The sequence below is a fragment of the Rhinolophus ferrumequinum genome, chromosome 13, assembly GCF_004115265.2.
Source record: "Rhinolophus ferrumequinum isolate MPI-CBG mRhiFer1 chromosome 13, mRhiFer1_v1.p, whole genome shotgun sequence".
Taxonomy (NCBI): Eukaryota; Metazoa; Chordata; class Mammalia; order Chiroptera; family Rhinolophidae; genus Rhinolophus; species Rhinolophus ferrumequinum.
This window is the reverse complement of record NC_046296.1, coordinates 51,112,302-51,134,524: the sequence shown is the minus strand read 5'-3', so window position 1 is coordinate 51,134,524 and position 22,223 is coordinate 51,112,302. Positions and strand designations below refer to the sequence as shown.

The 22,223-nt window shown below is 41.3% G+C and overlaps 1 protein-coding gene across 2 annotated transcripts; it reads left to right on the top strand.

Moving 5' to 3' along the window:
* The first annotated feature begins 584 nt into the window (after positions 1-584).
* On the top strand, positions 585-15,296 carry YPEL5 (yippee like 5). 2 transcript variants are annotated; one of them, XM_033125247.1, is made up of 3 exons: positions 585-740; positions 12,682-12,846; positions 14,359-15,296. In XM_033125247.1, exons 2-3 carry the CDS (start codon positions 12,706-12,708, stop codon positions 14,581-14,583), a joined length of 366 nt encoding a protein of 121 aa, XP_032981138.1. In that variant the 5' UTR covers positions 585-740; positions 12,682-12,705; the 3' UTR covers positions 14,584-15,296. The 2 variants fall into 2 exon arrangements, with proteins under 2 accessions (XP_032981138.1, XP_032981139.1); XM_033125248.1 differs by lacking the exon at positions 585-740 and adding an exon at positions 1,898-2,030.
* Positions 15,297-22,223: the final 6,927 nt, after the last annotated feature.

Genomic DNA, 22,223 nt, shown 5'->3' with positions numbered 1-22,223 from the left:
TAAAAGGTAGCCCTTTATAGTAAGGAATGGCAAGAGTAAGCAAGCTCACAGAAATTAAGTACACGGTGCATGTTAACTATCTAGGCAGCTGCTTTGCCTAGAAAACAGCCTGTTGTTTTCATTTGTCATCACTGGGTCTCAGGAAGCGAGGCCTTAGCCAGCACCTGGTAATGATGATGACGCGTGGTATCTCACAGCTGCCACAATTAGAAACGCTGAGCCGTCTTCTTTAAGAAGCTGACTCACGTGGATGCTGTGTTGTGTGCTCTCAGCTGGGAAGGGGGTGGATCCTAAGTCTCTTCACATTGGCCACCTTTGGAGAAGGGGTAGAGTTTTCCTCTTTGATTGGCTGTAACAGTCCGTGGTGTTGGGTCAGGGGCGGGACGAACTGCAGGGAGCCTGCCCCGGGTCTGCAGCTTCTGGAAGGGGTGGGTCGCGACGCAAAGGGTAGCCAGAGTGGGGGGGAGGGTGAACCAGAGAAGGGGCGGAGCCCAGCGGAAGGGGCAGGGTGTCTGAGAGAGGGGCGGGGCTTAGAAATGAAGGACATTCTGGACCAATCGGGAGAGCCGACTGTTCGAGGGGCGGGGCTACGCTGGGTTATTGACGTTGAGGCCCATTCAGGGAGAGGCGGGGCCAAGGCCGGGGCCTGACTAAACCTGGAGACTCCGGTAGCCGAGGGGCTTCATCCCAGCTGAGGATCGGAGAACCGCAGGCTGCCACGGACCTCACAGCCGCTAGGGGTGAGTAAGACGGGCGGGAGCTGGACTCGGAGCCCGCTGGGGGCTGGGGGGGCCTCCAGGTCGGCAGCCTCGAAGCACTCGGGAATCGGTCCGGGGGCCCAGACAGGAAATGCCCCTTCCTTGTCGTGCTCCCTTCGGGGTCTTAGCGCGGCCGACCCCGGCCCCTTTGGGCGGGCCCCGGCGACGGGGGCTGCAGGCCGACGCGCAGAGCTGTTTCCTCTTTGTGAGGCCCAGGCGCGGCAGCTGCCGTCTGCCCGCCCCCGCTGCGCAGCCTGGACGACCGGCGCGACCGCCACAACCGCGACCCCTCACGTCGGCCTCCGGTCGCAGCCTCCGGTTTTGGCCAGTACCCCGGGCGCCGCCTCGGAGGCCTCGGGCGCCCCCTCTGCGGGCGGTTTGGCCGGTGACTCCCCCCCGCCTCGGCTGCCCCGCCCCCACGGGCCGCGTCCCCGCCGCAGTGTCGGGGGCGCGCCCTGGGCTCTGCGCCGCCGCGGTCGCCTGGGAGGCCTTCCGTCCCCGCCGCTTCGCCGTCCCACTGTCCCCGAAGTGAAGTGCGAACTCCGAGTTGGGGGCGGTGATTACGCCCTGGCGGGACCGGTCCTTAAAAAGGGCCACGTCCCGGGCTGACTGGCACTGGCTTCGGGCGGGGAGCTTCCTTGGCTTTTGTTTTCTAACCAGCGGGTTGAACGTCCGCCTCTCTCGCCCTCCTCCCCAGCTGACCCCTGAACCGAGGGAGGCGACCCCCGCGGGCCTGGCACTGGGCATGGTGCCGCTGTTGGATGGCCTTGGATCGTCCCGGGCCTCGGGCCGAAGCAGGCGGGCCGGGACCCCGCGCCGCCACCCGCTCAGCTGTTTCCGCCCATGTTTGTTGTGCCGAAGGAGGCTCGGCGGGGCCGCGCCCCGGCCCCTCCCTATTGGCCCGCGCAGTCACGTGCCCGCAATCAGCTGGGGCCAGCCGCGGCCGCGGGCTGCGCAGGGCCCGGCTCGCGGGGCCTTGGCGGCTGCGGGCAGAACTGACTCGGCGCCAGGGTCGCGCGGCCGGCTGTCTGCCAGGCGGCGAGCCGCGTCCTTCCTCTTCGCAGGTGGGAGGGTAGGCGTGCTCTTGCAACCCCTAGATTCTGCACTCGGATGTACACGCCTGTGTAGATAAATACCGTAGGACAAGGAGTGTTACGGGCCTGTGTAGATAGATGGGACATTACAGTGAGTATTAGGAACAGCAGGAGTCGGAAAACTGAACTACTACAAAGATCTGTTTAATCCTGACACCACTATTAATCTTCCCTTCAGGTGAGAGTCTGGGAAGGCGTACAGCTCATTTATTTTTAAACTTTTTCTGTTTACAGAGCTCTGTTGGTAATCTGAGGATTTTTATTCCAGGTCTCCTTGACAGATGGAAAACCTAAAGTAACCTCAGGCTAACCTTGTGTTTTTGGAAAATTAGACTTGCTAGTGAAGTAACTGGCGGTAATAGGATGTTGGCTAACTTGCACAGTGTTGTAGCTGCGCTTCAACACAGAGGAACCAAAATACATGAAGTGTTTCCAGGGTACATATTTGTGCCAGATGTGAAGTGTCTGGGTGGATTCTTTTCCTAAAAATTTATCGCATACTTGTACTCTTTAGGTAAGAAGGAAATTGCAAAATTTTGAATCTTTTCTCTTAAAGCTTTTACAGCTTAGTAGAAAGTCAAAGACATGAATTCGAGTAACAGGACAAAGTTAAATATTGGTAAGTTACGAAATGAGTGTTATAAGCATTCAAAAATGGGACAGTGAGAAATGAAGGAAGGTGAAGTTGGAAGCATTCTTAAGTAGATTGGTGTTGATTAGAGTAGAAATGGAAGAGACTTTGGGTTGCTATTAAGCAGACAGAGGCCTAGGAGGAAAAACAGGCCTGGAGCATTTACAAATACTGAGATGGTGGCTCTTGTGCAATTTGGCACACAATGGGATATTTTCCACATGTCCCATTATCTTTCTGGGTATGTACTGGAAGACCAAGTAGAATGTAGTTCCTTGGAAAGGACCAATTACTACCTTTTTAGAGGGTGTTCTCACCCAGCTCTGTCAGTGCCCAGTACAGGCCTACTGGGTGACTTTTTTTTTTTTTTAAGATTATTTCTAGGAACCATCTTACCTGTAAGAGAGGGAGATGATGAAATGTCCTCAAGTAAGTTATTTAACTCGGCAGGGGAATTAAATAAATTGGATTTTAACAACTTTTCTAAAAAGATAAGAAATCCATGTGGGTTTTTCTAAAATAGTATCTGGTTGGATCATTGAGGGCTTTTTCCTAGACTTACTTGCCTTTTATTTTGTTCTCCTTAAGTGGTAGAAGAGAGAGAAATGTTTAGACACAATAAAAAGGGAAAGGAAATAAAGCCAAAATTAAGTCTAAAGAGAAGAAATTAAATTAGCTACTACCCTCCCAAAAACCAGTCCATGAGACATGAAGCCAGTCCTTAACTAATATTCATGAGACAGTAAAAACTTGAGTCCTAAATTTATTTGTGCCCAGGATATCATTTTAGGTTTTGAAGTGCCTAAATGAATATGTAAATCAATATCAGCTTCTCTGGTAGTCCTGTGTAGTAATGTCTGGGTAATGTAGGAACTGACCTTAGTAGCTATGACAGGAACTTGCTACTTGACATCTGAATCAGGAAACCAGTTAAAGTATACTCCAGTCTATTCAGTTAGAGGCTTTTTTGACTCATGGTATTGCATCTTTAAAAACAGGAGATCTTGAATTTGTTTTGCCAAAGGACGTTTTGGGAAGATGACCAACTCAGATTGTTGAGCTGACTCACTGAGTTACATGACTAGTCTTATTTTCCAGAAATGACTAAACAAAGTATTACAGAAATACAGTAAATTCGGAAAACATTTACCAACAACAAAGACATTATTTGAGGGTCCAGAACAAAAATATAAAAGTTACTGTCGAATGACGACCTGATACCACAACCAAAACGTCATTTGCTATAGCAAAGGAAAACTCGTCGGTACTGCAAAAGAATTAGTAAGAATAAAACACAGTTTTCTTAGGTCACTGAAACCTTGGCTTGGTGAATATTTTGTACAAAAATTGGAAAATTGGTTTTATGGGTCCAACTCAATTTATTTTCCTTTGTAGATTTTCAATAGAATTTAGTCACAAAACTCAGTATGAAAATAGTTGATACGATTTGCAGTAGCACTAAATGTTCATTATAGTAATCAACCCAATGCTGCTAAGAGTTCTTTGGGTTTTCTTTTCTCTGTTTTGGAGAGAGAAGAGACTGAAAACGAGATACACAAGCATGCTAGCAACAACACATGTTTCCCTTTTCGTGAAACCATTGCAAAACACAGCCTTCCCTGAGTGGCAGGTTCTTTTAAACCTTTCTGTACTTGGCTCCTGCACACTCAGTTCCCTGCAGGGGAGGTTTTGTACCTTGCATTTGCCCATCACCATCTTCTGGTGCTTTGGAAAAACTCTCAGTTCTGGTGGTGTGTGTTTTTTGTGGGCTGTGGAAATGCTCTGAGGTAATTATTACAAAGGAAAGATCTGTCTGAGAACTGGGTGTTTTCCCAACTGAGGGTCCTTAGAGATGCAAATCAATACCTACTGCTCTCCTCTCCTGTATTTTTAAGGCTGGTAAATGTGTTGTTACCTCCTTCAGGGAATTCTACTTGCTAGGGTTGAATGGAACTGGATTATTAATTACAGGGAGGGCAAGTACCTATTTTAAGACCTAGAACTGTGACACTAAGAATTTGAGAGATGCTTCAGAAGCTTCTAACTTTTCTCTTGTAATTTCTGTCACCTGGTCACGTAGTTTTGCAGTAATTAACATGAGGTGAAGCCAGTTAATTGTTATTTGTTTCTTACCCTTTCTCAGCCTTGCTTTCTTCATCTGTAATAGGAGAGGGAAGTTGGAGTGAGGAATGTTGAAGAAGGTAATCCATTTCACTAGATTTACCTTTATTTAGCACTTACTGTGTGCCAGGCACTGTTCTAAGAATGTGTTATCTCCAATTAATTCTCACAACTCAGAGATGGATACTTATGAGGAAGGGGAGGATACCTTACCCAAAGTTTAGGACAGAGCTGAGATTTGGACATGGGCAGTCTTACTCAAGTTCAAGTACCTGGGCTGCGTTGTTTAAATTCTGGGAGTGAGGAGAGAAGGAAGCTGAAGCTGGGTATCGATTATCTATTTTTGCAATCTTTTCATTGTTGATCTTCAACATGCTGGACTGATTACAGAAAGTTAAAGATTTTAGCTAGAAAATCCATGAAGAAAAGGGGAGCAGGATTAAATTCACCTTCTCAAATACTTCTCTTGATCCTTGAACCTGAATGCCAACCAAGTTTACTTTTTTTTCCTGAGACTTTCTTTCTGAATGAAAAGTTCTTTTCTGACCAAATGAGTTTTTAAGTAGGGGTCAATACACTTTCTGTCAATGGCCAAATAGTGAATATTGTGAACTTTGCAAGCCATAAGGCTTCAGTTGCAACTGCTCAAACTCTGCCATTGTAGTGAGAGAGCAGCCAAGTATAAATAAATAGGTGTGGCTGTGTCTCAATAAAACTTTACTTAGGACACTGTACATTGAATTTCATGTAATTTACATGTGTCATAAAATACTTTAAAAAATTTTTCCCCCTACAATTTAAAAGTGTAACATTCTTAGCTTGTGGGTAGTATGAAAACAGGTGGTGAGCTGAATTTTGCCTAAAGGCCCTAGTTTACTGACCCTTGCTTTTCAGAAAAATATTTAGCAATGAGCCACACTAAAGAACAAGATACCCTAATATTTAATGCATGTATATCAATACCAGCAAAGAACAAGTGGAATTTGCAGTGAAAAACAATACCATTTATATTAGCATCATAAAAAATGAAATACTTTGGAATACATCTAACAAAATGTGTACAAGATCTATATGAGGAAAAATACAAAACACGAATGAAATCAAGAACTAAATAAGTGGAGAGAGATTTCATGTTCGTGAATAGGAAGACTCAATTTTGTCAAGATGTCATTTGTTAGGAAGATCTGTGTCTACTTGATCTATAGATTCAATGCAGCTCGCAATCAATATCCCATGTTATCATGTGAGTATCAACAAACTGATTCTAAAGTTATAGAAACCAGAATAGCCAACACAATTTGAAGGAGAATAATAAAGTTGGCAGACTGACACTACCCAACTTCTAGACTTAACTTGAAAGCTACAATGATCAAGATAGTATGGTATTCACAAAAGAATAGATACATAGATCAGTGGAACAGAGTAGAGAGCCCAGAAATAGACGCATGTAAATATAGTCAACTGATCTTTGACAGAGTAGCAAAGACAATACAGTGGAGCAAAGATAGTCTTCTGAATAAGTGGTGTTGGGAGAACTGTACATCCACATGCCAAAAATTGAATCTGGAAACAGATCTTATACCCCATTCACAAAAATTAACTTAAAATGGGTCACAGACATTAAAATGCAAAACTATAAAACTCCTAGAAGAGAAAATCTAGATGGATATGGCAATGACTTTTTAAATACAACACCCACAGCATGATCCGTGAAAGAAATAATTGATAAGCTAGACTTCATTAAAATTAAAAATTTCTCTGCAAAAGACATCAAGAGAATGAGAAGGCAAGCTACAGACTGGGAGAAAATACTTGCAAAAGACACATCTAGTAAAGGACTGTTATTCAAAACACGCAAAAACCTAAAACTCAACAATAAGAAAACAACCCAATTAAAAAATGGGCCAAAGAGCTTGACAGAGACCTCACCAGAGAAGATACACAATATGGAAAACAGTGTATACAAAGGTGCTCCACGTCATACAAGTATGTCATCAGGGAAATGCGAATTAAAACAATGAGATACCACTGCACACCTATTAGAATGGCTGAAATCCAGAACACTGACAACACCAAATGCTGACAAGAATGTAGAGCGACAGGAATTCTCACTGATTACTGGTAGAGTGTGGTGGTTTCTTACAAAAGGTAATACACCATATGATCAGCAGTTGCACTCCTTGGTGTTTACCCAAAGGAGCTGAAGACTTATGTCCACACAAAAATCTACACGTGGATGTTTTATTTATAATTGAATCATAATTGCAGCTTTATTTTTACTTGCCAAAACTTGGAACCACCCGTGTCCTTCAGTAGGTGAATGGATAAACTGGTACATCCAGACAACTGAATATTATTCAACACTAAAAAGAAATGAGCTATCAAGCCATTAAAAAGGCATGGAGGAACCTAAAATGTATAAGTGAAAGAAGCCAATCTGAAAAAGCTACATACTCTATGTCTGTATGATTCCAACTACATTCTGGAAAAGGCAAAAAACTATGGAGACGGTAAAAAGATCGGGTTGATGGGGAGAAGGATGAATAGGCAGAGCACGGGAGTTTTAAGGCAGTGAAAATACTCTGTGAGGGGCCGGCCCCGGTGGCTCAGGCGGTTAGAGCTCAATGTTCCTAACTCCAAAGGCTGCCGGTTCGATTCCCACATGGGCCGGTGGGCTCTCAACCACAAGGTTGCCAGTTCAATTCCTCGAATCCCGCAAGGGATGGTGGGCTCCACCCCCTGCAACTAAGATTGAACACGGCACCTTGAGCTGAGCTGCCGCTGAGCTCGCGGATGGCTCAGTTGGTTGGAGTGCATCCTCTCAACCACAAGGTTGCCGGTTCAACTCCCGCAAGGGATGGTGGGCTGCGCCCCCTGCAACTGGACCTGGATCTGAACTGTGCCCTCCACAACTAAGATTGAAAGGACAACAACTTGACTTGGAAAAAATTGGAAAAAAAGTCCTGGAAGTACACACTGTTCCCCAATAAAGTCCTGTTCCCCTTCCCCAATAATAAAAATCTTTAAAAAAAAAAAATACTCTGTGATACCGTAACGGTAGATATGTGTCATTATATGCGTCCATGTGACCAAACCCATAGAATGTAAACAGTGAACTCATGGGAACTGTGGACTTCGGGTGATGGTGATGTGTTGGCATAGGTTCATTAATTGTAACAGATGGAGCACTCTGGTGGGGGCATGTTGATAATTAAGGAGGCTGTGCATGTGTGGGGGCGGGGGACATAGGGGACAGCTCTACCGAATATTTGGCCATAAACCTAAAACTGCTCTAAAAAAAGTAAATCTCAAATTTTTAGAAAGTCTTTTTTAGAAAATTATTTTATTGACCAGGCACCACTCAAACCAGGAATTATATAGTATATAGTCCATAATGTCTAAATTTAAAAAGAATACATACTTTGTTTTCATGGATTTCTGAAACAGAAAAATCTGGGTTTTTTTTTTTTTAATAGATTATTACAGAATTTTTTTAAAAATTTACACAAACTAGAGGTCCTGAAAATGTGATTGCTTGACCAGAATCTCCTATTAAAATAGAAGTTGGAAATGTTAGGTTGCTAAATGTGCTATTTGTTGAAGGGGGGAGGAAATTGGAAACAATTACTAAAATATGATCTGTATATCGTGTATGAATTTCACTTATGTTTTCAACCTGGCAGGCCCTTCACTGTTTCCAGTAATTTCAAATAAACTAATAATAGGCTGCCAGTTAAACAACCAAGTTTGGTACTTCTCTTATTTCAACCTTTTGAGGATTTTAATAACCTAGAACTAAGAAAACCTAGTACCAAAGAGGCTTTATTTATAAAATTTGAGAATGGTACTTATAAAAATTAAGATCATGAAATGACTTTGCTTGAAAGTTGAAAAGGAAGAAAACATCTTAAAGCTTTAACTGTGATAAGTTTGGCCTTAATTTTGGTTATAAATTTGAACTTCCACACTGACTGTTACCAAAACATGCACATTACTACGTACGGACACAGTAAGGTGCCCTCAGAATCAAAACAGAGAACAGTAGTCATATGTGTAAGCAGCTCACTCTTAAGATGTTTTAGAAAAACTGTGGCTGAACAGATTTGGGACTTAGATTGTCCAAGCAAGGTGGTTAGCATAGCTAGGAAATATTTCAGATGTAAAACTATCAGGAAGTAGGTTGCCTGTGGCTGGGGGTGGGAGGAGGGATTGACTGCATAAGGGGTTTCTGGAAATTTGGGGAAGGAGATGGAAATATCCGAAAGTTGGTTTGTGATTATGGTGGCACAACTTTGTAAATTTACTTAAAATCATTCAGTTGTGCACGTAGAATGGCTAAACTGTATGGTATGTAAGTTACTCCTTTAAAAATCTTTTTTTTTTTTTTTTTTTTTTTTTTAAAGAATCAGCTATATTCTAGCCTGTCAGGAAAAATGTTTCAAAGTTTGTGGTATCTATGAGCTCTTACAAAGGGATGGCTTAAGCACATGCCTTCGACCTTATTTTTGTAGCACTATTTAATTCAGCACAAATGTAGTGGCATCTGTGATTGTATGTTGCATTTAATAATACTGTACGTGCTCCCGGACCACAAAAGGTTTATCAAGAAGTGTGAATTTGAATTAAGATGTTGATGGGGTGGCGGGAGGTATCGCCAAATTTGCAATTTCTTTTAAGAAATTCTAGTTTAGGAGAGTGTGTGATTGGAATTGCCACCAGCTAAGATAGAGCATATAGGAAGATCGGCGTGGAGACAGGAGGGGTACATGGTAAATCTGAGGGAGAAAGACTGAATCGGGCAGTCCTCTGGTCCCTAGTGGGTGAATGGAGTGGAAACACCTGGAACAGGATGTAGTTCAGATCCCAGCTTGGCCAGTTTCAGAAAGTCATACAATCTTTATTCCTCTACAAAAGTGGGGTAATAAATACCTACTTTAGAAATTGTCAAGATAAAATGTGGTATGTAAAGTACCAAGTGTAGTGTTCCATACAGTGTAGACACTAAATAATAGGCCTGAGGCAGAGTTCATTATATGTCATCCCGCTTCAGAGAAGCCTGATTCCGGTATTATGTCTCAGCTTTTTAATGACCTGCCCCATTAAATAATAATGTGGCATTCTGATGGATGCCATCCTCTTGAGAGTTTGGATAATGCAAATCAGTAGTAGATTGTGTTTCCAACCCTGCAAAGCAAAGGCTTAACATTGGCAACCTAATGACGCTGCAGTGGTGTCTACTTCCTGAAGAACTTTGACAGCAAGTGGCGTCTTGCTGGCTTTTGCCAGATTCCATGGCATTTCTAGCTTATCTCTTTTGGCAAATAAGAGTTTCCATATAAAAACTATATTTTTCAGTTCTAATAAATAAAGCTAAAACTACATTTTATATACATATATATAGTACTCTGCAAATGGCAACCACAGCTACTAGGAATGGTGATTCTGCGCTTACATTTTTGGTCTTGAATGAATCGTGTAATTGAATCCAATAAAAATACTTGGATAAAAGAGTGAAAAATAGACTGAATTTGAAGGAGGGAAGAGAAAGCATGATAAATCTAGGTACCCCATTTGGGAATAAAGAGTTTACCTTATCTAGCAGCAAGTGGTCGTCGCTAGAAAGTTGCAGGCAGAAGGCATAGGGAGAGTTCATTTTGAGTGGAGTACATTTTCCACAGTAGCATTGTATCTGCAGTGGTCAGTTCAAAACATGTAGTTACTCCTGCATTGTGGTTGAAATAAATTACTATGTGAACATTGTATTTTAAAAGTTAGAAGGAAAATTGGCTTTGAAGTAATGAGTCTCAGAAGCCCAAGCTGAGACTAAACCACTGCACAAATACTAGTTTTCAGAGAAATACAGAATATGAGGATTGTGTCTTAAAGAGGCAAGACTGTAAAACTTGGCTGTTGATTTCTTTCTATAAAGAACGAATATTAAGAAATATGATCAAATCAGTTGCTCATAGAGTCTCTGAATGCTTTATTTATTTACATCAAGAGTCATAAACTGCAGAGTGGAGACTGAGCAAACCTTTTGGGGAAAGTTTCAGCTACCACTCAACTCTAGTCAGTTGTTGCCATATGAGAATACATGCCCCATGTCGCCAGGTCTCCCCATTGTTTAAAAAAAGGCCCAAAATACAGGCTCTTTAATGTAATCTCTCAATTTTTTTGTTAAGAATAAAAAACGGGGGAGCGGCCAGTTTGGTTGGAGTGCAGTGCTATTAACAGGGTTGCCAGTTCAATCCCCACATGGGCCACTGAGCTGCGCCCTCCACAACTGAATTGAAACTACTGCTTGACTTGGAGCTGATGGGTCCTGGAAAAACACACTTAAATAATAAAAAGTTAAAAAATACATAAAAAATAAAAAACGGTGTGGGCCAAACAAAACATGTCCAAATGTGTGTTGTGAGGGAAGGGTTATTTGTTTCATTTACCGCTATATCCCTATGCCACCAAATGAATTCAGCCTGCAAATTTGTAATCTCTGACCTTTATGTAACAGTATTGTGTTCTTAAGCATCTGGAAAAAGTAATGCTGTCATCTTAAAGGCTGAAACAAGGGGCTTAAGTAAGTCTTACCTATTGCTGTCATTTTGCAGAAATGTAATCAGAAAGCTAAATGTTATTTCTTAAGTCTTGTGTTTTTACCCAGGGTTTATTCATTGATGTTCTTGTTAGTGCACCAGTTTTCCTTTCTGTAGCTATAAATGGTAATTATAGTCACCATTTGTTTTTCATTGCTTATTAAACTTCCATATCATAAGGTTTAATGGGAGTCATAATACTCTTCATGATAATGACATTTCTGATAGCATTAGGACTGCCTAATAGCTGAGGAAGTTCACAGATGTAAAAGGAATGGAACTTTCTTTTTAATTTGTAGTGGAATTTCCCCAAATTTAAGATGACAGTGGATTCTTATTACAAACATAGATTATAGGTTTCTTTTTCATAGTGGCAGCTGTATCAGCTCTGCATGCCATTTTAAAGACATGTAATGTTAAATATTTAAGACACAGGAGCTGAAAAGGAATAAATTCTTTTTCAAATGAAAACTTTAGTGTATTCTTGACTATATCTAGATCTTTAAAAGTACTGTTTGAGGGGATTAATTGCTGTGAACTTAAAGAGTTACATATATTAACTCTTCTCACTTTTGAAATAGTTGAGTTTAATTAGCCTTGTTTCAGAAGTTGGATTCACAGCTTTCCCTTCAATATTTCAGCACTTCTGTGACTTACTGCATTAGTACAATTTATTAAATACGTAATAATGGTTCAGCTTTTCCTCCTTCTGTGTTCTTGTTTTCTTAGCCTTATGCCAAGCGTGGACCATCTTGTGTGCCACCTTCTTAGAGAAGACAGTGTAGGGTAATGGAAGAAGTTTGACTTTGAATTGGGTGAACCGTATTCCGTTTATGACTTTCTGTCCTTGAAAACTGTGTAAACTTTGACCAGTTAATAACTATGAAGTGGGGGTTATAACCTCACAGAGTTAACGATGATTTTGAAATAAGTACAGCTCCTAGTACAGTGCTCCGCAGACTCCACCTTACTGATGTTCGTGCCATCACCCGTGTGGTGGTACGTGTACCTGGTGACCAGAAACCCACTCGCCCCATGCTCTCAAACCAGAGTACCCTCTCGTTTTCTCACTGCCCCCTTTTCTAATCCTACCTGATCATCTCACTCATGCCCCACAAGTCTTTGCTCAAATTACACATACTCAGCATGCATACTTAACACTGAAGCTAAACCTATTTTCTCACTTCTTTGTGCTTTTCATCGTTCAGTTTCTGATATTCTACTTCCTTCCTATTTTTTCCATACCAACCAAAAAATAAGTGATACCATTCCTTTTCTGCCTAAGCTTGTTTATTTCCTTGGCTCACTGCTTCTAAAATGTTCTTAGCTTGCGTGTGCCTTATTGTTCAGTGTGTGAACGTTGGATCCTTTTGTTCAGAGTCAGCTATTTCACATGTTGAGTAAATGGTTCTCTATGACCCCCACTAAGTAGATAACTAACCAAATGTTTTACTCATAATGCATTTCTTTCCATTTGCTTCTAGGTTTTTAGAACTTCAACTATAAAAATGGGCAGAATTTTCCTTGATCATATTGGTGGTACCCGTCTGTTTTCTTGTGCAAACTGTGATACGATTCTGACCAACCGCTCAGAACTCATCTCTACTCGGTTCACAGGCGCCACTGGCAGAGCATTTCTTTTTAACAAGGTTGGTGGGAAAACCAGATTCATTTCTTAAGTGGGTTCAGTGGTGGATATTTTTGACAGCAGTGCCGGAATATCCCTGAGAGCTTGGAGACCAGGAAGAGTCAGAATGAGAGCTGCAATCTATAGAAATAATTGCCCACTGGCTTGTCTTTGATCGGACCTCAGGAAGACATTACTAGAATGTGATTGTTAATCTTGGAAGTATAAAGACTTATAATAATGGTGGTCTCCATTCAGAAAACATTCATTGTAAGAATTTGATGACTTCACAGACTATGAAAGAAGGGGCTGAGACACCTCCGTACCCATGTCACTGATTTATCTTTATAGGGAGATAGCTGTATTAAGCTCTTATAGCTTAACAATGCAAGTGAATAAGAATCATCTAACCAACTTCCCTTGGCTCTAGTTTATGCTCACCAATCATCTTTCTGATTTATGATTTAGTTTATTACATTGGTTTGCCAATAGGAAAAGCATTTCCTGATTTACAAATAAATGTCTAATCTGCCTGCTTGTCTAATTTCTGCCTTGCTTTGAAATTGATGTGATTTCTGCCTTCTGGAGTTTGGGTAGTAGCAAAGTTGAATTTCCAAATATTTCAGGCTAAGGAACAGAACTAGTGCAAGGGTATTGGCTCTTAGAAGGTCAACTAGACTTCCCCAGTGGACACCCCTCTGTTCCATTTCAAAACAAGTTTTCTGTCAAAGAATTGATAGTGTATACCCCCTTGCTCTTTATTTAGGTATGTAGCAGGGGTTGGCATACTATGGTAGGATGGTAGACCAGCTGCCTGGCTTTTGTAAATTTAATGAAGCAGAGCCATGCTCATTCATTTATGTATTACTTGGGGCTGCTTTTGTGCTACAACAGCAGGCTAAATACTGACAACAAAGACCATGTAATCCTCAAAGCCAAAAATATTAACTATCTGGCCCTTTACGGAAGAGTAAAGTATGGAGGATTGTTTGGTGTTCAGAACCATTGGAAATTCTTCACTGAGTCTTTGAACCCACTTGAAAACCGTATATTGCAATGTATCATCTATCATAGGCTTAGTCTAGCCCAGTCATATATATAAAATGTATTTTTCAGGAACAAATTTGGCAAACTTGAATGTGATACCTGTTGTGTGTTAGGTTCTTTTACATTGGTTGCCTTGTTTGTACTCATCATTGAATGGTAGATAATAGCAGTGGGACACAAACCTACATTTCATGATTCCAAGTCAAGAACTCTTCACTGTAGTGCAGACAAGGAACTGATAATGTAGAGTGTGGCTTGGAGTAATACAATAATGCGCGATTGTGATCGCATTAGATGTCCAGTTGTGATTCCAGAGGTTTATCTGTCCCAGCAGCTTTTAAAAAATAGCTCTGGGGAAGGGTATTGACTAAAGTAACAACTGCTATTTGCTTTTCTGAAGTTGCTGTTATTGCATCAACCAAATATTGTGTACTTTGTGGCAAACAATTGACATGCTTTTGCAATTTTGTTTTCACATGTTTCTTAGGTAGTTAACCTGCAGTACAGTGAAGTTCAAGACCGGGTCATGCTCACTGGCCGCCACATGGTTCGAGACGTGAGCTGCAAAAACTGCAATAGCAAACTGGGATGGATCTATGAGTTTGCCACTGAAGACAGCCAGCGTTACAAGGAAGGCCGTGTGATCCTGGAACGCGCTCTGGTCCGGGAGAGTGAGGGCTTTGAGGAGCATGTACCATCTGATAACTCTTGAAGAATAAGAGATAACTCCATCTTTTCCCAGGTCTCCTTCACTGAAAACAAAAATCTACTTACATACACTGTCACCTTAGCATCAGAGTCGGATTCATGAACTGCGGAACAAGAGGTTGTGAGCATCTAAGATGGAACCTTTCTTTCTTTCTTTTTTAAAATTTTCTATTTTCCATCCAACAGCAGTGTGTAGAGAGAATATTATGCAGATGCCGTTAATTTTTTTTCCCTATGTTTACATTGTGAGGCAGAATAGTCTATCTGCAGCTACATGGTGGCTATGTGAGGAAAAAAATCTGGGCTATTAGAGTGAAAAAGTGTGTTTTATGTACATTTTGAAGGGAAAATGTGTCAAGAGCATGGTTTTTAAACTTATTTGGGCTTCATTTTAAAACTTTTTTTTTTTTAAACCCAGTTATTTCACTTGATTTGCTGGCCTCAGAGAAGAGATCCGAATTTGTGACCAGAGCTAAAGGTTCAGTGTCAGTATGGCTTGTGCTGGCCATTGTGCCATATTCTTGTTGGAGATGAACCGTAGCACCAGAGCTCATTCTTCCTTGTCAGCCCTGACCCAGAGATGTCACCATTCCTAGTTATCTGTCACCACATAATTGGTGTTGATTGGAAACGTCCTGAAATGGGGCAGAACTGCTTGGTTGTCTTTTCCATGTAACTTAAGCATAGTAATATAAATAAAGTAATAGTTGGATGTTTTTGGTCCTGTGTTGCTTTTAAAAACACCTTTTAAAAGAGTAGAATATTTGATAAGTAATTTTCGTAGGAGTGTTTCTTTTCATCTCTTAAGCTAAATTGACTGTATATTATTTTGTTTAAATTAAAACATGCTGTTTAAACCCACAGTATTGTATTTAGAAAACAGTTGAACAGAATGTCGATGTGCATTCATGCAGAAAGCACTTCATCTGCGTGTGTTCTAAAAGAAGGGGGGAAATGAAGCAGCTTTTCTAAAAATACTGCTTTGCAAAGCATTTCAGCCTATCCTCAGGTTTGTGTTTCAGTCTATGCTCTGTTTTGCGTTGATTTTGACAAGTCTTTAGAGCCTAATAGTTTCATCAAAGGACTAGCTCTCGTAAGCATTGTTTTCTCAGATCTTCCCTAAGAAATTCAGCTTTTGAAATTGAAACTGTACTTGGTCCCTTCAAGTAGACAGGGATCAAATTTGACTCAGGATGTTATTTTAGCCCAAAATTTACAACATTATGAAGTATTAAAATGGAAATGTTTCTTTATCCAAACTATTTCTAGATAGTCTAATATGTTTCTAGTGGAATAAATACTGTTAAAATCGGCTAATTTAAATGAGTGAATGGATGTTTGAGTTCTCAATTTCTAGGTCTATGTTTAGAGAGGAAATTTGCCTCAGTTAGCAAAATCTTTTTGTCGTTGATATTAGAAGCTTCTTCTGAGTACAGTTAAGTTTCTCTTATTTGCCTTTGGGCACTTTGTTAGAGGTATAGGGATCTGATTAAGTAGGTGTGTAATAAATACTGCATTTGAGATGAGTGGACACAAATCCTTCTCTGTCTTTCACCACGGTCTAAGTCGTTAAGCGTTAAGAAACAGCATTCCTTCCCGTTCTTTTCCATATGCAGGTCCCCAGTCGCATGCCTTACCTATATAGCACTGCGTGCATTTGCTGTCAAAATAAAGTATATTTTATCTTGCATTGGTGCAACACTGCTACTTATTTTCCACTGATCCTTGTCTAGTAATCATCTCGTCTTAGTTTTTGTCTATGAACACATATGTCCTACCTTTGAGTAGCTATAGCGTGTCTTCATTTGGCAGCCAGGTGACATTCTGGCTTAGTTAACTCTACCTAATTTACACCTGGAGATACTGAATTTACCAGTATTAACTCCTCTGAGATGATTTTGCCTCAGACACTGACAACTACAGTTTCGTATATATGAACAAATACAATGTCATACTGCTCAGGTGACTTTCGAGGTGACTGTGGCAGCTACCACAGCAAGCTATATGGAAGATCCATTCAGATTGGATTCTTTACACAGAAGCAAGCACATTGTTCACGTGAGATGGGAAACCGCTAATGGAATGATCTTGCTTTAGGGTGGGAAGATTAACCAAGTGCAGGTGAACATGCTGCATACTGAGTGGGTTACTGAGGGGGTACACGTTAAGTGTTTTCCTTTGAAGATTCTAGAATCCTTCCTCTTAATTTTAGGTGACAGTGACCATAAGTTGTTTTGATCTTAACATGAGTGCTTTTATTTAAAAGGACCCTAAAGTGAATACTCTGGGTTCAAATTTTGTTAGCAATTTTGTAATGATTTAAGTGACAGTTGTGAGGGGGTGCTTTGGGATTGGATTTGGCAGGATTGGGAAACTAATGATTATAAAATACTAAGAGATGTTTATGATGATTCATTTCCACAAGGTATAAAAACATCTCACAGTTTAAACGTATTTCCACTAATTGCATGTCTTACCAGCTTCCCAACTGGGGCCATATAAAACCCAAACTCTTACTTCTAATCCAGGGAGGGTGTGAATAGGAAACAGCAAGATTAAACTGAAAACCTGTTAGGCTAGTACTTAGCACTGATATGAAGATATCTGTTATAGAAATAAAGCAGAACTAAGGAGAAATTAGGGTGGATACACATCCTAAATTGGGTGTGAAATGTATGGCTTCTTTATTTTAAAATACTGGAACTTCTATATTGGGGCATAAAACGTACATTCCAAAAGCACAACGCCAAAAGGTGGTGTGGTCCTGAGCATTGCTTTACATATTTAGGTGTTTTTTAAATCATCTGCAATTTGACTACTTGGGAGTCTTGTGAATAAGTCCCCATTCCTTTCCCTAATACTGAATTGGGCTCTGAGGTAAAGCCAAGAAGTCCAGATTTTTTTTTTGCCAAATTGCAACGGTAACCTATCTGCTAATACTTGAGAATTACTATTCAAAAGGTTATTCAAATTCAAAATATTGTACGGTTGTGGTGTTAACAACCTGGTAAAAGTAGGTGTTTGTTACAAGAGGCCCCCGGGTAAGAAGTGTAAATAAGGAAAAACATTAATCTGATTTCCACCTGCTTATAAACTTGACTTAAAAATGGATAAGTATAATACAATAGTTAGGTACACTTTTAAGGAGAGGCAAAGTCTCTAGGAAAGTTTCTAGACAGATCACTAGACTTTAAAGACCTGTCTTCAATGCTGACTGACCTGTTGGCTGTGTGACTGGGAAGTGTGTGATTTAACCTCTGAAACCTAGTTTACGCAAGTAGGAATTACAGAAACAAGCCCTGTCTTAAATGATTGTTAGAATATAGTGAATATTTGGCCTAAAAGCCTGTTAATTATTATGCAAATATATGGAATAATTACTCTTTTCAGTACTCCTGATGAACAACCCTTCACAGTGTGTTCATGCAGAATTCATCCGCCTGTGTTTTAAAAGGGGAAATGAAGCAGTTTATCTAAAAATACCCTTTCCAAAGTTTTTCAGTCTATCCTGTTTTGTTTCAGCCTATCCTCAGTTTGCGTTGATTTTGACAAGTCTGTAGAGCCTAATAGCCTTCACAGTAATACAGAAATCTGAAATTTTGTTCTAGAGAATGACCAGAATGCTTTCAAAGTTCTTTAAATTCTTACTGGTCTTGATATTTAATGTTAAACCTTTAAGCAGATAGGGCATGAAATCTGTTTATCAAATGTTACCATCTTGACCTTTTGCCGTAAAGAATCTTTCATAATCTACTGCAGTAGACATTTTATTTTGCTTTCAAAAATCATCAAAGCTCCTATTTTTCTCCTATCATAGAGCAGAAGGAAGAAAGATAAAAGGTTCATTGATTACAACCTCAATGATAATGGAAATAAGGAAAAAAATAAAAACCTCTATTTTCCTCCCAAAGAATCCTGCAAGAATTTCCACTAATTGCATGTCTTACCAGCTTCCCAAGTAAAAGTAACTATTGACTAGTTACTTTTCATACTAAATTTCATTTCTCCTGTTTGTCTCAGCCTATTTCACACTACTGCTATAATACTATTCGTCTAGTTTTCAAAGAATCCTAAGGTTATGAGAAAAGTGTTTTATGTACCAATTCATCTCACCTTAATCCTCTGCCCGTTTACCCTAAAGAACAAGTCATCTCTTGTCCTTGGACTTAAAAAGCAAAGACAAATGTAACCTAATAATTCAAAAAAACATCCAGAGCAAAGCCCAGCCTTAAAAAGAGGTATTTGTGTTCCTGAGGATTGGCCAGAGGTTTTCAGGGATGGGTGCAGTTTGAGAAACCACTCTAGTGTGCCCGAGTCAGGGGGCTGGCTTATGTGTTCTCCAGAATTTCCTCCTCCACCAGCTGTTGAGTCACCATGGAGTCCCTCACTACCTACCTTCTCAACTAACCCTGTCTCCCTGTAGCCTTCCCAGGAAATACGGGGCAAAGTGGAGGCCTGACTGAATGCTTTGTAATTCCCTGAGTGTTCTCTGTCCCTAGCTAAGCCATATCCCTTCCCCCAGGTTCTAAGCCAATTGAAAAGTGCTCGGAGGCATTTCTAAAACTTTCCCTGTGCCAGAGAGAATAAGAATTGCAGTTCCTAAGTACGTCTTGGGTCCTGTTTTAGAGGAGGCTCCTTAGAAAACAACTTTTAAAGATTAGGAAGGGGTATTTTTAAGGACTTGAGTAGGGAGTAAAACACTTGAGTGGTCCTGCTGAAGTTTAATACACTGAAGAAAAAATATTTTTTAATGTAAAATCAGCTGGAACCCATGCTACCAAAAAAGTACCAGTAGATGGCATGAGTATGCAAGAAATTCAGTCTTAAGTGCCAGCCTGACCAGTGTTGGAAAAGAAAATCGGGGGCAGTTTGTTATTGTTGCTGTTAGCTGGCTAACCTGAAGTGAGATGATTTTACTCCAGTGAGGGAGGGAGGGAGAGAGGGAGGGAGAGAGGGAGAGAGAGAGAGAGAGAGAGAGAGTGTGTGTGTGTGTGTGTGTGTGTGTGTCTGGGGGAGGCTTCAAATGAAATCATGTGAGAAAAAGCAAACTGCAAAGTACAAATAATAGTACTGCTTCCAGTTTTTGTGATGTCATTTTTTCTGCCATGTTTGTTTTAGTACCTAAAGCTTTAGCTTACACAACTTCAAAAATTTTTTTTCCAACAACTGTGGTTTAATATTTACTTTTATTTTGACACTGACACCCTGAGGTCAGAAAATTAAACATCACAGTGTAACTTTGAAGTTAGTTAACTTCTTGAAACCTCATTTCCTCAACTGTAAAACACAAAATAATTTTTAGAGAATGTGTGAAAACTTATAAACCATACAATATTCTAAAAATATATTCCTATAAACTGAGTGAAGTTCAGTGAGTTATTAACCAGCATAGGCTCCAGTTGCTAGAAACTATTTGCTCAATCATTTATTCAGCAATGCTTGAGGGCCTTTTAAGTGTGTCAGGCAATATGGTAATAGTCAGCAACACCTGGTACCTGCTTTGCAGCGGCCATGAGAGAATGTTTACAAAGCCCAATAAAATCCTCAGAGCCACTATATCAATACTGAATGTATTTCTGCTGCAGGAAATGAAAGGCATTCAACATGGGGATGCATAAGCTCATGAAGCATAATAAAAGGCCTTCATTCTTCCAGCAAATGATTATAAATTTGAAAAGAAGCAACCTTCCAGATTAAGTGAAAATAACAGAATTCATCTTTCCATGTGCAACAGATTCCGAAATTGGATTAACCTTATATTCTAAAACAAGCTTCATCTGTCTCCCTTCCAGAAGCAAATACAAATCAGCATTTTCAGGTCACATGGCAGCAAGAAAGAACACTGGCTCACCTCTGACAGGCAATGCCAAGTAGAGGACTTACTTCCACAACAGAGGTGGGCAGCCAAGGCTCCGAGCATTTGCACAAGAAACATCCCAGGTACCGTGTTCTTTAAGTGGGATCGGTGGGGGAGGGAGAAGAAAAGTGAAGGGGAAAGAAACGTACATTCATAGGGTCTCAGATTTAGGCGTTGTCTGAATCGTGATCTCAGACTGCAATGCTCTCGGATGCCAGATAGCTCATTAAGGAAAGTGGGCCTGATGTAAGACTATTCAAAGTGGTGGTTCCAGGGTGAAAAGGGAGAGAGACCCCTTAAAGACAGTCACTTTGAACTTAAAACAAAATAGCTGGCCAAACACAGCTTGTTCTTTGGCTCCCAGGGCTCCGGCTTATATCCCACATCTAGGCCAACCTCTCATTTTAGACATTGGGAAACGAGACGGCCCGGAGAGGGGAAGTGACTGAGCCAAGTTCTCACTGTAAATAGCAGAGAGACTTCGGGATGAGGCATTTCAACACAACTGAGTGTGCTCCACACCATTCACAGTTACCACGTTTTCAAAACAGCCTTGGAAGGCAGACTGGTGAAGAGCATGGATTCTGAGGCCAGAGGGCCGGTCCCTGAATCCCAGCTCTAACACTGTGCTGTGGGGCAAGTTTCTTACCCTTTCGGTGCCTCAGCTTCGTTACCTCTAAAATGGGGATAATAATATGGCTACCTAGGGCTGTTGTGAGCATAAAAATAAGTTAATATGTGCAAAGTGCTTAGACCAGTGACTGGCCCAAAATGCATGTTTAGAGGTCAAGCTCATACACCGTTACTTAGGGTCTCTGTTGTGTGCAGGTGAGAAGACGTGAGGAGGCTTGCCTGGAATAGGGAAGCTTTCCTCCTGGCTGCTACCACCTCTTCACCAACTGCTCTACGTCCCCTGCAGACGGGGCCACAAAGTCTGACCAGGTCACTTTCCTGGCCCTGCCATCATTGGCCCCCCACTCCTGGCTTCCCGCAAGGCCCCACCTGCCTCTGCAAAGCTTCAGTCACACAAAGTTCCTTGTTCACCCTTGAAAAGTGACATACTTCCTCTAACTCAGTGCGCTGTGTTCAGTTTTCCCTCTGACTAGGATGTCGGCCTACCCAGTTCTTTGCCTGCCATACCCCTCCTTGTCCTTGAAGACTGGGCAGCTCTGAGCACCACCAGTGTGGGTTATGTGCGCCGCCTCTACCTCCCCAAGAATCTGCTGGCTTACCTCTTAGGTAGCACTTGCACACATTGTTGGGTAATTATATATTTACTGATCTATTTCCCTTCCTAGTATAGTTTCTCGTCCAAAGCACCTTTTATCTGTAAGTCATCAGAGGCTATTACAATATCCGGTACAAAGTGAGGCAGTGGTCAATTCTGAAGCGCAAGCCATACCCAAGACCAATTCAGTCACAATCTCTGAAAGTGGAACAGGCCATCAGTAGTTTTTCAAATTTCCTCAGGTGATTCCAATGTGCGGACAAGCTTGGGAAGCCCTGAAGTAGAGTTTCCGGATGTAGGATGGATGGATGGATGGATGGATGGATGGGATGGATGGGATGGATGGATGGATGGATGGGATGGATGGATGGATGGATGGATGGATGGATGGATGGATGGGATGGATGGATGGATGGGATGGATGGGATGGATGGATGGATGGATGGATGGATGGATGGATGGATGGATGGATGGATGGGATGGATGGGATGGATGGATGGATGGATGGATGGATGGATGGGATGGATGGATGGATGGATGGATGGATGGGATGGATGGG